The sequence below is a fragment of the Dicentrarchus labrax genome, unplaced genomic scaffold, assembly GCF_905237075.1.
Source record: "Dicentrarchus labrax unplaced genomic scaffold, dlabrax2021, whole genome shotgun sequence".
In the NCBI taxonomy this organism is placed as follows: domain Eukaryota; kingdom Metazoa; phylum Chordata; class Actinopteri; family Moronidae; genus Dicentrarchus; species Dicentrarchus labrax.
Window position 1 is genome coordinate 14,073,783 of NW_026136704.1, and position 15,882 is coordinate 14,089,664.

General features: G+C 40.1%; 1 protein-coding gene across 3 annotated transcripts in view; it reads right to left on the reverse strand.

The window, feature by feature from the left end:
- Positions 1 to 15,882, reverse strand: part of veph1 (ventricular zone expressed PH domain-containing 1) — a 78,385-nt gene that overhangs the window by 27,499 nt on the left and 35,004 nt on the right. For all 3 annotated transcript variants that reach the window (XM_051396856.1, XM_051396857.1, XM_051396858.1), the window contains 5 exons: positions 13,935 to 14,098; positions 12,602 to 12,811; positions 5,571 to 5,791; positions 3,613 to 3,834; positions 2,866 to 3,233 (listed from right to left, as the gene is read on the reverse strand). In XM_051396856.1, the coding sequence (XP_051252816.1) occupies positions 2,866 to 3,233; positions 3,613 to 3,834; positions 5,571 to 5,791; positions 12,602 to 12,811; positions 13,935 to 14,098 (1,185 nt within the window). The remainder of the gene's footprint in view (positions 1 to 2,865; positions 3,234 to 3,612; positions 3,835 to 5,570; positions 5,792 to 12,601; positions 12,812 to 13,934; positions 14,099 to 15,882) is intronic.

Here is a 15,882-nt window from a genome sequence, read left to right on the forward strand (position 1 = left end):
ACTTTTTGGAGTGCTTCGTTTTAGTATTTTTAGTTCTATGATACCCATGTAAAATGAATTCTCTGCTGCACAGCTGGGCCTGAGTTTGATAGTTAAATAGGTTTGGGATTTCTTCTGTCTTTTAAAGCAATCGTAATGAATTCATTCACTTTGTGGTAGAAGGTTAGATGAGAAGACTGATACCACTCAAAGCAGAAAAAAGGTGAATAGTGTGCACATCCAAACCCTTGTTGGGTGCAGGTGCAGGACAATAAACAGCATACAGAGGAAAATGAGAGGTTGGATGCACGCTGAAATTCACAAGCTTCTAAAATTTTTATTGATGCAACATGTTTATCTGTAAGATTTTTGACAGCTGGCTGTAAATACAGACACAAAATGACAGCTCCATCTACAATGAAGTCTCCAGCAAATTGTTTTTTTTACACACGGATGGGGAAAAAAGTTACCTTTGGACAGAGAGAGAGCTACCTCCCGTTCCCATTGTTTTTGAGTTAACCCAACTGGCTTCTGGCTGTAGCTCTATTTTACTGGCAGATATGACAGCGGTATATCCTCATCTAACTCTCTGCCACAATGCAAATCAGTGCATTTCCCAAATCCAAAGGAATCAAACTATTCCCTTAAGCTGGCACTCATAGTAAAAACTCTGAAGCTATGCTGGCTATCTGCAACACGCGTTAATGACAAAGGGAAACTACAGCAGTGTCCTCATTTAGGATCCTATGGCCTCAGGGTAGAAGCTCTTCCTGAGCCTCTCAGTGCTAGTATACATGTGCCTGTGCACTCTTCTGTGTAATCCTCATCCCCTGAGATGGACGGTGAGCAGCAGATGTGTGGGTCAGCCAGCAGCATGATGACATCATACAGCTGAGACCACCTGTGACATCATATCCTAAGTGCCTTGGGGTTGATTCTCATTAAGACACTTAATACTAAGAGAGCGAATGCAAAGCACCAATTATGAGATGAGGAATGAATGTGTGTGTGTGTGTGTGTGTGTGTGTGTGTGTGTGTTTAACAATCATTTATTTACATTTATTTTCAGATTTAATCAATTAACCAGAGGCCAAAGGAGGAGTTTGTTATTTTATGTATTGTTTCCTGTGTGTATGTACGTGTGTGTGTATGTGTGTGTGTGTGTGTGTGTATAACTCCTGGCTGCGTCTTAGTTAAAATAACATTAAGGCCAGTGGCAGAGCAAAAACATCCCCTCCTGTCAATCAAAATATCATCACTTCTTGTGTCGTGTTTGAATCTAGTGTAGTGTGTCCATGTGTGTGTGTGTGTGTGTCCGTGTGTGTGTGTTTATGTGTGTGTGTGACCTTTATATGTGCTTAATATGTTCAAAAGAATGAAGCTGTGTCCCCATAGGCGGGGTTCACTGCTGCAGATGGCTCAGACAAAGGAACACAGAAAGGATTGAACTGTCCAATTATTTATGTACGCAAGTGTGAAGTGATGTCTGCACGTAAACCACAGGTGTGTAAGGTCTCAGAGTTCTTGTGTAAATCTGTCTATATGCAAGACAAATGTTCAAATGTATTGCTACATATTTTAGGTTTGTGTTGCTTGAAATTATGTGTCACATAACGTTAAGATTAATCATTTCGGGAGGGGCCTGCATCAAGTAAGAAGAGAAAGATCTGATTCAATATAGACATGGTGATGACAGGCACAGCTAAAAGATGGCAATGAAATCCTAAATCAAGTGAAGCAAATCGAATTGGAACAAGCAGAAATCATAAGACATGAATGAAAATAAAATATCAAACTGCTGAATATGAGAATGAAAGGGGAAATGTGAAAATGGATTACAAAGTTTTAGAAAATGGATTAGATTAGTTTGGAGACGTAAGAGGTTTCTCATTTCATGAACTGCTTGACCTCAGTGAGCACTGCTAAAAGTCTGGTATGAAAACATGCACACACACACACACACAGGAACTGCACCTACATATATACATGTGCTTCGAGCATATTACAAATGCATGCATAACATTCATCTGTTTCTACTTTAAGCTGACTGTGTTGTATGGATGTAACTGAATATAATGACCCTGCCCACCTCAAAACAATCCACTGCCTCTATACCGTAATTAATTTCTCTATTAACAAATTAGCTCCATGACATTTGCCCCATAGAGTTTGGCAACATTCTGTCACTCCAGAGTTCACTGGACTCTGCAGCTGGATGGAAGGACAGGACTGTAAATACGCTTTCTTTTTTGTCAAAGAAAATCCCATGAAAAGACCAAATACAATAAATTGATTATACTAAAAGAGATGTTATTAAAAAACACATCAGCGAGCCATACAGTTGCACTGGGTGACTGGGTGACATGAACCATGACCATGGTCAATCGAACATACACCACCCTGCTGCTGGAAATCATTACAAGAGCACATTCAACTGAAGACCCCATCCAAGGACCTTTTTTGGCTAATAGTCCATTAAATAAATAAATATGTACACACATATGTACTCTGCCTCGGATTAAAATCACTGATCTGCACAATATTAAAACCAAGAGAAATAAATCTCTGTCCGATTAGGGCTCAAGAGACACTAATCAACCCACTAATGACTGATGTGCAAAGCTGCATCTGTATGTATGTGTATTTGAGGCAAAGAGTAAAGGTGGGAAGGAGAGAGAGGAAGAGGAGGAGTATTCACACCATCATTAATCAGCACCAGCCAAAACGTCTGACTGTAATCTCATTCAGGTTCAGCAGGTTACACAAACCCTCCCTCTGATTCCCTGTGTACCTTTTTATTACCCACAACGCTGTTATACAATTATTTCTAGAGCGAATCTTAAAGGAAACACGCACTTCCAAAGCCAGTCATCATGTTCACATTACCTTCTATCACACACTGCTCTGGTGTGGGGATCTGCTGCACCATGTCTTTACAGAACTCTCTGATCGTCTCCATATTGTTTCTTAAATGTATAAGGAGCCTGTCGGCTTCCCCCTGCTCCTCCTTCTCTCCATCCTTCTCCCTGCTTTGACCTTTCTCAGCCTCTGCGACCCCTCTGTCCAGGGCAGACATGGAGCCATCACCCGCCAGCTTCCCCTCAGTAGGCGGTGCTTCCTGGTTCTCGGAGTGCAAATTCACTAATGTGTTGGAGAAGATGTTGTCTGGGCTTGGCTCCAACCCCTCAGCGTCTTCCCCACCATCTGAGTTGACGGAGCGTGAGCGCACAGCGTGGAGGGCCAGGCTCTTTGACCTACGACAGACCATGAATAACAGTAAGAGTGCTGCAAAATAATACATCTTAAAGGGACCAGTGTGCTGGATTTAGCGGCATCTAGTGGTGAAGTTGCTGATTGCAAATAACTGAACACTACTCGTGTCTGTATTTGACAACCTGGGAATTAATAAAGTGTGTAGTAGACACTACAGCCAACGGAAAACATGGCGGACTCAATGGACAGACAGACTAATGAAAACAAACCTTTGAATATTATATTTAGTTTCTGCCAATAGATCCTCCTAATTGTTACACACTGGACCTTTAACAATTAAAATTCTATCTGCTTCCTGTTTTTAACACCGTGCAGGAAATAGTCCAGGGTTAGGTTTCATTTTTTATTTATTTAACAGACCTGTTGAATCTCATCTCTCGCCTCTCCTCCCTGACGGCTTGGCTCAGGCTGTAGCGTCGCTGAAGGGCAGGAGACTCTTCCTCCACCTCCTCCTCTTCCCCCTCCTCCCCCATTTTCTCCTCAAAGGCCTGGATCTTGACCTGCAGCCGCTGCTCTGACCCAACTCCTCCTCCTGCTCCTGGAAGAGATACACAGGGAGACGGCGGGCACGCCTCGTCCATCCTGTAGAACACACACACACACACACACACACACACACACACACACACACACAGGGCAAAGGGTTGGATTGCAGGTGGTGGGCACGTGAGATGAAGCTGGACACATTTGGATGGATTTCAGTCGCCTCACTCTCCCCGTCCCTTCCCACCTTCCTCCCTCCCTCCCTCCCCTTCTGGCTAGCTTTCCTGTAATTCTCGCTTTCTCACGATGACTGGCTCTATTTCAGTGTCTCTCACTCCATGTGTCCCCCTCTCTCCGTCTTTTGCTGGCAACATCTCATTTTCTCCCTCTCTCTTTGGCTCTGTTTTTCTTTGTCCCTCATTATGGTGCCTGTCTCCTCTCTTTTGCTCTCTAATTCAAACTAATTCTTCCCTCCCTCCCTTCATCTCGCTCCCTTTCTTTCTGTCCATGTTTCTTTTTGCGCGAGTGGCCTCTATAACTTCATTAAACAGTCCACTTGTTTTCCTAAAGAGGACTTCAATCTGCCCTGTTGTTGTTTTTCTTTTGCCCTCACCCCCTCTTCTTTCACTAATAAACCACCCTGCCTCTCTCAGTCCCTCGTTTTCCTATCTTTCTTTCAGAGGACCCCAAGCAAAGCATTTGGAAGCCTCTAATTCTGCACACAATGTTCCCTTTTTGGAAAGAGCTGTGCGTGTCATTCCCATACTGCAGCCAGATGAATCCCAGTCAACTTATGCTCACTAACACGCAAACACATGCACACACACATACTGCGTTTTGAAGCACTTTACGTGACTTCTACTTTATTTTAAATATAGCAATTATAACAAAGTCACTGGTGGACATAATTTAATATAAACAATCACAGTTTTGTGAGTAAAACATTTTGATGGTCTATAAATAATATAGACTTACAAATGTAGCTTTTTAAGGTTTGAGTTTAATAAATCTGTTAAATATGTTGGCTCCATGTGTGTATTCTCTTGGCTTTGTGCAAGTTTTAACTACTCACAGATAAATAAGCCACTTTTTTAGCATTTCAGTATTGAAATCATTTTATTTTTATTATTTTAATACTGATTTCATTGTCTATTCTGCTCCTGAATCCAGTTGTTTACTACTTGAGTACTTTGTCCTTTGTCATTTGTTATTTACATTACATTAAAAACAAATAAGTAACAATCAATGTTGAGTTTGGGTGGAAAAAATCCTTACGTATATTAGTAGTTCAACAATCAGGAATTTGCTTCTACGGAACTGTGTTTGGATTGATCAGATTTGATTGACAATGGCCTTAAAACACAAGCAAACCACCTCAGGACGACAGTTATCGTGGCTGACGAAGGGAAGTACATGACCTTTTTCCAACTTCAAACCTGTGACAAGACCAGAGGCAAAACTATACAGAAGTTCATGCAGGACCACGAGTCAAGAAATAAGTGCATTTAAATGATGGGAGGAAATAGTGCAGGAACTACATGCAGGTTTTATGACTTTAATTGACTTTTTCCTTCTGATCCCAAACCAAGTGAATATCTGCTGTCAGATCAGCACCAAACATTTCTGATTATGAATGCAAAGATTCACTTTATCAAGCGAGTCTCATTATTTTTGCCTTTATTTGACCGGAGAGCTGAAGACAGACAGGAAAAGGAGAGAGTGCAGCAAGGACTCAGTGTACATGTGGTTGGATTTATGTATATTCTGGATAGGTGTGTACATAAACAAGAGTAAAACACAACACTCTCATTCCCTGTAAGTGTGTCTCTCCTCACCTGCAGTGCATGGTCGCGCTCTCCTCCAGCCTCCTCCCCAGCAGTCTGGCTATAGCAGTGAACGAGTTGCTCATCCTGTAGATGTCTTTCCCGCAGCCTCCCAGCAAAGACGGGTAACGGTCGGTCAGAGCTCTGATCTCCAGCAGCAGTGTGTGGTGAAAGCTGTGCTCCATGCTGCCCAGAAGGGACACCAGGTAGACCAACGAGCTGTGAGCATGAGTCTGGAGAAAGGAGACAACAGAGGAGACAAGGAGTTAAAAATGATAACGTCTGGTGTTGTGAGCCATGATGGCATGAAACTACACAAAGAACGATGAAAAGAAAGAAAGAAATATGAGAAGAGAAGTTGTTTTACGGTACAAAAACATCCAGTTTAATGTTGTGGGTTATTTTTGAACAGACTGAAAATCACTGAAAATGAGACCAGAGAGGACAGTTTGAAAGTTTTGTTTCACCACATGTGTTTTGGGAAATTAAGAGTGTATTTTATCTAATACGAAACACATTAGTGTTACACTTCCAAGCAGTTTGGGGGGTTTTGGTGAAACTTCTTTTCTTTCTAAATCTCTACAAACAACATTAAATACAAACATATGCAGTTGGCTTAAAATATAAACTTCTTCTTCTCCCAAATGGTTTTGCTGTTGTTTGGCCTTTGAAATACCACACATACATACATATTTCATCATTCTCAGCCTGCTTTTTGTGTAAACTATATCCAAAACATATACAACCTGCTCACCTTTGACAAAGAATAATACTTTATGTTACTTTACGAGGTTTAAACACTCTGTTATGCATATTTGTTGTATTCTCTAAGGAAAGTTAATGCCTCCCTTTTATATCTACTGTTTCCTGTGATATGTAAAACCATAACCAATACAATACTTTAATTTAATCACAAATTAAACTGTGAGGTTTTATCTTTACCCTCTTTGGATCCCATACCGTTATTTAATAAAAACACACATTTTAAAGTGAAGTAAACCAGTAAACACAGAACTCACTGATGACAGATGAACTAAGGTGACATTATTTAGTAACAGCTCTCATGCTGTGTTTTAAGGCAGAAAAACAAAGCTAACAAAACCCCCCATCTGTGCACAAAAACAAAACCAGGGTTTATGCTTGTAAAACATCACAACGCTCAAACTGAAAAAAAAAAAAAGACCTCCCACTGAGAGATTAACTAATGGATTGATGGAGGGACAGAAAGACCGACAGAGCCAACCGGTGCTTACAGAGCTCGAGCACACTTTGTAACAAGGAGAGAAGAATGTAGTTACTGCACAGTTCGGGCATGTTTCACAAGCACTCTCTGTGGGATGCTAAATTTATACGTGGATGCTAAAACTACCAGAAAAGCTAGAAGTTGACTTTATACTGTTACGACATGCCAAAAAGGTATTTAAGAGTGTTTTGAGGTTGAGAAACAGAAGCGTGCCTGGAGTGCAGGCTGCAGGTACAAAGACTTTACTAGGATGTATGCTACTTCTGCAACACACCTTAGGCTTTTATTGTCAAGATGATTTTAGTTTTTCAGGTCTCGTTACAATACTTCCAAACATTACAGCATAAGAAGAACTTGCAACATTTACAGTTTGCAAGTGAGACATTTTACTTTATTAAAAGCCTTCCAGCCCTCCTTAATGGTCAAATGTGACAAATGTTGACATTGTTTAATTGTCTGGAAAAAGCACTTGGCCTTGTTCTCATGTCACATCACTGGTTCAAGTTTTTATGTAAAACCTGCAAAAAGAGGACAATAACAGGAAGTTCTAAAAAAAAAGTTAAAGGAAAGAAAACTATGAACTGTTGTATTTGATTATAATTTTTCATGTTCTCCAAATAATTATGGCAGAGTAACAGATATTCAGGACAGATACAGATCTGGAAAAAGAAATCAGATCTTTTCTGCCTGTGCACAAAGGCACAAACCGACACACACATAAACACATCCTGAAAAAGACACAACTTGGCCCATCACTCCAGTATAATAATCCAAAAACACTAGAAGCCAATCTCCTCTGGCAGTAGCACATGTGTTTGTGTGCAAGAGATATTTGTTAAAAAACGTCATTTAAATATTGAATGATTCAGACTTTACAGAAAAAAGAAAAGAAAACACTGCAGCAGTCCAGCAACAAGCCAGATCCTTTCTCCGCTCACTAACCTGTTCTGTCTTTCTTTGCTCGGTCAGTTTCCTCTGATTGTCCATCAGCACACTGATCTCTCTGCTTCCTTTGGAGTCTGGCACACAACCGCTAACCTCACTCCCTAACAAGCCCCATGGAGATACTGCTGTGTGCATGAATGTGTGCTTTCTTTCCCAGAGCGCATTCATTATTTGTGAGAGTGAGTATATACAGTATATCGAGGGAGAGATGATTTCAATTTCTGTCTGTACGGACGAACTGTGAAGACACTCAGCAGAGTCAGTCAAGCGCTTCAAAAGTGATATTCCTGCCATACAAAAACACTTTAAATATTGATAATAAGCAAAAGAAGAACAAACCTTTCCAAGTATGTCAGTTATCTGAGTCAATTAAACTAGATTATGATTAATAGCATACTGTATGTCATCCTGTACATTTGTTACTGGTTTGCAGAGACTAAAATCTTTTACAGTTACATTTACAGTCTATACTCTAATTTCATGTTGAAAATTTTCCTGGAGTTATGTCTTTACACTTTTAAATCTTCCACATCAACAGCATGTCAAGTTCTGTCTCTAAGGCTTGTGATGCTTTAAAACAAAGCAAAGTTAACTTGGGTCCTTTTGGGTTTTATATTTTCCAGCTATGAGCAAAGAGTTATTTTTACCTTCCCAAATTGTCATTTTGAATAAGTTTTATAGGCCTGAGGAAAAACTATCCATATATTTCACAAAATACTGGATAACAAATGTTTGCTTTATGGAAACTAGAATATAAACTGATGATCAGAAAACAGCAACACATGTATGATGCAGTCCTAGTTAAACAGTTTAGATTTTGTTGAGGATAATACTTAAATCGAGTGCTGACTCACATTTTGAGGCTATGTGATTCATGTATGTTGTTGAGTCAGACTGCATAATTTTGAAAGGTTTTTCTGATGTTTTGTCCACCTAATTAATACAGAGATTAAAATAAAAAGAAAAGAGACTAATGATATAATGTGAAGCAATACAAGACCACTACAAACTACAGCCTTAAAAAAAATAACCATAGTCAATAAACATGTTTCTGAAACAGCAATAACACCAAATAAATAACATCTTAGTTTCTTAAAACTGCTGGGTTGGACAGCACTGGGGTGTTCAGGAGTTTCTTTCTCTCAGCGTACTTTGATGAACATGGTGATATATGCTGATCTAACAAGCAAGAAGTCAAGAAACTCAATATAGACTAACTCCCTTCAGGAGGTAAAGGGAGCCAGAGAGAGTTGTGCAATCCTGTTACAATCAAGTACAAATGCATCCCAGTGTGTGTGTGTGTGTGTGTGTGTGTGTGTGTGTGTGTGTGTGTGTGTAGGGCACAAACACAAACCCACAGGAGGTACTCTCCACTGCCATCACCAGGAGGCCTCTGTGGAGGCATTTCCCAGAAAAACATGGGTTATTTTCCAAATGGTTCCAATGTGAAGAAAGACAGGACACCGAGGTCTGACCAACTGTGTGTGTGCGAGTGTGTGTATGTGTGTGTGCATTTGTGTCTGTGCTGAAGCTGGGTTGGCAGGTTCTTCCACAAAAAGATTGAGTAGTAAGGGAGCTTTTGGAGGAAAGGTTGCCCTGGAGTAATAGAAAACTTTATTATAGTTTCCAGCTCCATAATCTGTGTGTGTGTGTGTGTGTGTGTGTGTGTGTGTGTGTGTGTGTCTATCTGTGTGTGCGTGTGTCTGTGTGGGTGTGTGTGTGTGTGTGTGTGTAAATGGAGGCACGCATCATCTAAAGACAGTTGTGGCATATTTCCCCCTTTCGTTAATTTCCCCAAATTGTTGTTAAACTGCCTTAAATGGACCCTGGGGAAAAGAGAGAGTCCTGCTGTCACCTCCATCAGTCTGCACACACACACACACACACACACAACAGACTGACTAATGGGTGACTTCATCCTACCCTATCATAGCGTTGCATAGACAATCATGTACTACTTCCTATGTCTGCACAACACAAGTTAATACAATTATCTCATGCTCTTTATACTCAAGCTAGCCCCATACGTGACCTTGGCACTCCTCACACTCAGTGACTCGCTCACACAGGCTTACGAGCGAAGGAGACAGTGGGGTTAATGTTTGAAGAATGTTAAAGTTTCTGAATATCTGGCACAGTTTTTGGATTTAAATGTTGGTTGTGCCTTGGGAAAAGGTGTTCTATTCCCAGACAGATAGTTAATATCGGTGCAATCATGAAAATACCTTGAAAGATGCAAACAGCTTACAGAAAACACGTAAAAAAACCAAAACGTTTGTATTTCCTCCATAAGGTTTGCGCTAAGAAGCCACAGAGTCAGCGAGTGTACAGAGGGTCAAGGTCACATATGGGGCTAATGTCAAACGTGCTTAGCTAATGGGTGTGTCGATGCTGTGGTATACTGAATATGACCATACATTATCTGGTGTACAGTATGTCTTATGTCGTCCTTTGAATTTCCTTGACTTCAAGTTTTGTGTCCTTTGCATCTACTGCGTTACATAGCAACACAGTCAGCTTTTAAAGCCTAGCCAACAGAAGGATTTACTCAGAACCACTTTCAGATGGGAAGGAAAGATAATATAAACAGAGGAATTACAAGTGCTCATTTAAACACTCGGATGAGCAAATGAAGGTAGGCTCAAGAGAGTCAGACAAGACGGTGCGCCTGTGTATGTTTGTGATACATCACTCCCTCCTTCTGCAGCCCATCAGTCTGCAGCGATGCCACCTTGCAATTTGCTCCAGTTGCTGGGCTAATTTATCTGTGATCACTGACAGGAAATAAGAAGTACACAAAGCTCCCAGGTCTGCTGAGAAGTGAGGCCAATGCGGTAGTAACTTAAACCTGCATTCTTTTTTGTGGCCAGGTAGGTACAGCTCCACTGGTAGCAAAAAGACCTTTGCTTATATTAAGCTCAGTTGAAAATTTGTATTTATTTATTAGCTCAGTAAACAGTTTCCTAATAAGTTTATGGTCTCAATCGCTAGTTTTAAGTCTTCTTCCATGGAGCTTGATGATCATTTTGTAAATTATGATCCCATTTAGAGTAAAATGGCCAATAAAACAGGGTATGCTTTAGGGTGTCACTACCTTGTGATTGACAAGCCATTCTCAGTGGGTCTGTCCAGCATACCACACAAAACTAGGCAGTGCTGATCAAGTATAAATCAAAATTCAGTTACTGCATTGACTATTTTTTTTCCTAAAATGTTTTCAGAAACATATTTGTGTGACCAGGTAAACCACCATTGTTTCCTGCTACAGAGAGGTTCAACTTAAGAACACGGTCAACTCGCAGTACGTCACCACCATGGCGACGGCCATAATGCCAAACTTGGGGCTTCAAAGCAGAACCCGACAAACCAATCACAACACGACAGTCACGACAGGTTCACACTTGGCTCAAGTGTTTTTCCAATTACAGTCAGCTAATGGCTGAAACACCACTTTTTACATGATCAGTGCTATTAGGGGCAAATGAGCAGCCAAGTCTGCAGGGCAGAGTGTTTAACCTCTGGCTGGTCAAAATGAGGCTCATGGGACAAATTAAGCTTAGTCTAAAACTAATTGTGATGTTTTAAGTCTTCCAAAAATGTATATTAGTAGTAGCAGTATAGTTTTAGTAGCATAGTATTTTAGTATAGCAGTATTTGAGAAATGAATTCCTGCTGAACTCATTGGTGCAAGCACATATTTAAACACAATATCAGGCAGGAAGTTCTGTCACAAATGTACATAAAAACATTTCTCGAGGTTAATGTTCCCTTAAATTCTGTCATGCCGGCACCATTAGGTTCCTCACAGAGCTGCTCCTTAACTGTTCCTTCAAGAGAGATTAGTTTCTCTCCCCACCAGGACAGCAGCAGTTTGTTTCCTCATCTCTATGCAGCTGTAGAGAGACAGAGAGGAGTCGGCATGTATTTGTTTAGGACGTACACTCCAGAGGAACACTGACGTGTTAGACAGCAGTCAAAACCTCCGGATTTGCCTGGCCTGTCTGGTGTGGTGTGAGTGTGTGTTTTATACTTGGCAGGACAACAGAGAAAAAGTCATGTGAGAGTGCAGCCGATTCCTCCCTACTAATTAAAATAATAACTCCTGCATGTTTCAGTGTGTGTGTGTGTGTGTGTGTGTGTGTGTGTGTGTGACAATACCCAGTGCCAAGCAGACTTCAGGTGCATTAATAATGTTATTCCCATGGCATTTTACATGGATTTGAGTGTTTTTGCAGTCTGTCTTTGTTTACTACAAACAACCAATGCACCAACAATACAGACATTTGCTTCAGAAAGCTATCAGCATGCACCACCTGCATGTTATTATGTGTTTTTGGGTGATTTTGAGACTGATTTCATGGGAATGTGACGTATGTTTTCCTTCAGACTTTTTCCCTCTTGTCTCTTACTGGAGTTTGGGAATAATTGTACATTTTGTCTTCGAAGGTGTAGTTAGAATTTTTGGTAAACAACACTTTTTTTGGCTTTATTGCAGAGAGTTAGACGTGAAGATTGATTTAATCTACAATGTAAGTCTAGGTGTAAAAAGAAAATTTCACCATTTAATGGGTAGTGGTGGTATTTTATGGCTGGTATCAGAAATTTCCCAGAGTGTCTGCTGGTTACCTGGTGAATTGTAGTTTCTACACCCTGTTTTTATATGGAATAACAACCTGAGTGAATGTGTCAATTTTCTAGAACGAACCCACATTTTTTCACATCTTTCCACAGAGTTTGTATGTAACGATGCCACATTTTAAAATTTGCTTCCACTTTCTGATTTAACTTCAAATCACTGAAGCAGACGTACATAAACACGTTCTTTTGTGTGTGTTTTGAATGTGTGCGTCTGTACCTCGCTGATGATACCCACGGCACCATGGATTTTGGCCACGTGACCCAGGAGAGCAGGACATTGTTGTCCCACAATCCTCAGCGCTGGCAGAAAGCTGACCAATGAGGAAGGGCTGGCCTGCGACACGTCCACGAGCGCACCCAGTAGGGCCTCAGTTAGGGACTGGTCTCCTAGGTAACTGACTAGTGCAGGAACCTGAGGGCTCAACATCTGTAAAGGTAAGAAGAAACAAAGACAGAGAGGTTATTCATTATTTTTGATTATAGCGGGAATCCTGACACCACTCACTAACAAACAGTACCAAACAGAGACTTGATGTGCCTTTAATGAAGGCTGGAGGTGAGAGGAGTGACCTTGGAGCGAGATGAACTGACTGCTGACTACTAATAAACAAAAGCTTGACTGTAGGACTGTCTGTCTGTCTTCCTCCTCATTATCTGGACTGGTCACACTGGACTGCACTAGACTGGACTGGATCAGACTAACAATGGCCACCATTGCCGGCCCCCCTGCTGCTACGTTTTGAGTCATTTGTTCTGAATAATTTCAAAGTTCCATACAATATTTTCAGTACAACATCACTTCCAGGCAATGAATATTAGGATGCAGAGGATTTGGTAACAACCGTGATGAATGACGCTACAATCACAACAGAAATATTTTGTGCATCTGTGTGGGGGGTGGAGATTAGAATAACTCCAGATGGCTTGTTTTCGGTCTCCAGTGCTTCACATGTGAGTGAGACTATCTGTGTTTTACCCCCTGTGCTCTGGTTGCTGGTATGTGGTACTTTCCCCTCATGTTGAACACCAGCAGTTCTGCTCCAAAATATGCATGATTAAGGGAATTCCTAATCAGAAATATGCACATGCATGGCTCCGTTTCCTCACTTCCAACTATTTCAACATGAGCTCATTACAGGTTATAGCAAAGTTGAATGTCTGATTAAGACTCACTGGCAGAGACGTAGCAAAAAAGCCGCACACATACTTCACTGTAAGACAATGCCAAGTTAAATATGCCACAGAGACTTGATTTAGTTGGACAGTCCATTATTTTCAGATAACCCCACAGTCTGAGGTATTGTAGCTACCTCATTATAATTTTAAATAATAGGTGTTTTAATTAGGTGTTTTAGGGCCATGGCTTCCTCAAACAGTTATCCAAGGCTGACGAAGATAGTGCCAACAAAAACCTTGAAGAAATATGATGAAATATACCGTAATTTGTATTTAGATTACTGGGAAAGTGACAGTGTAAGTGCAGTTATAAGAATAGTTTGATCTACCCACACTGTGATTTATTTCTAACACAAAACTACACAAACACTCACAAAGGGATGTTGCTCAGCAACCATCTGAATGAGTCTGATCAGATGGTGTTGCTCTGGGGACTCCAGCTGTGACATCATCGCCGTGAGGTCGCCTAGGTGACAGTGGATGGTATCTGGTTGTCTGGGGTAGACTGATGGCAACACTCGTAACAGCATGTGGTTACCTGCCAGAGAGAGTAACAGAGATGTCTTCAGTAAGCCTCACAGACAAAGTTTGAATATGGTGTCCACCAATTGGATACAGGAAAGGGTCGCCATAGAAAACACTAGTTAGACAGAGAAAAATATCCCGTGTTCAGTGTGAGTTCAGTAGAAGTGTGAAAAGTAGAATTTTTTAAAAAGTAAGAAATTAGAGCTTACATTTTCCCTCAAATAACACCCAAAATAGCAGTCTTTCCTTCCCTTTCAAAGAAAGAGCTTATTCAAACTTTGCTCGATAAAACTACTATTAATACATAATATTTATGTTTTTATGGCTTTTTATATAGTGGAATAGTTTTTTTTCCAAACCTATTTCTCACTTTATATAAGTGTCACCAGTAACTAGTTATTTAATTCCATGCACTGTAAATTACTGCTTTGTAACGTATTCTTTGTACTATAATGTATTATTAATCTTACTCTATGTAGGTGCACTCAGCTGCCAGTTTATTAGGTACACCTAGATAAAACCAATGGAGACTAAAATAGTCCTGCAATAAATCCTACTTTAATGAATACTGTTCAGTTGTTGATGTTTAAGAGAGTTGTTAATTCAATCTTATGATCATTTTGAAGACTGTTGAACTGTATTGTGTTATACTGACAGGTGTTTCTAATATTTTGTCTACCCCATTGACGTCAATGATTGTTAACTAAATAACAGAAATGCCGCTCTATATAATGTAATACAGTTCAACAGCACCAAAACCCGAACTAGTTTTAACTGAGTGTACATAATGTTTGGCTTCATAAAACTTGTACGACTGTCTGACTGCTTGTGTTGTGTTGACACATTCCCAGATCTCAACAGTTAACTTGGTGACTATAATTTTATTACTACCAAGAGAATTGATTGATGAAACCAGCATTTTCATATAAGCTGTTTGGGGTGTAGCTGTACTGTAACATCATGCATATTTGCTGTAACTGTTATTTTCTTTTCGATCCCCTGTCGTGATACGCCATCTGTGCTCAGTAAATAAATCTTTCTCCATTTGTTGTCAATATTCCTCCAATGATGCTGATGCAAAAGAAAAAAAACGAAAAGAAAAAAGAAAGTCAGTGCTGACGCATGAGTGGACGTAAAGGCATTTGTAAATCAGCCGCAGCCCAACAGAACCCACGCCATTACCCAACAGCCCTTGACTCACGTATGCAACATCTTTAAATGATTCACATTGCAGCACAAAGACTCTTGTTTTCAAATGGTAGGTTCATTATTGGTGACATTTCAAGATTTCAAACAATGGCTTTTGTGTCCTACAGTGAACCAAACGCCAGACAACAAAAGATATTGTAAATTAAATGTTTAACCACAGTTTTTTGGATCTTATTATAAGAGATGTATAAAATTATGGTTTGTGTCACAGATAATGAAGGATTTAAACCATGGACAAATTGTATTTGTTGATGTCTTGCAATTTATTCTAATAATCTTTTATTAAATGAACAGTAACAGCCGGACAGACTGAAGGGAATACTGACTGAAGAAAGACACCTGTAATGTAACAAACAACTTTATTATGAGACATTTCATCAGGTGTGGGTTACCATGTGATGATTAAATCAGATTAGATTGAATAAACTTTATTTATTCATGGTGGACTGCAAGAGGAAACAGAGGGAGATTATGCAAGAAAAAGTGGGTATCTTGCTGCTATTAATGAAATGTTTTTATTATTAAAAAAACCTGTCCTATTCTGACCATTTAGACCAATTTATTGTTTTCTTTTAAAGCTCCATTTTA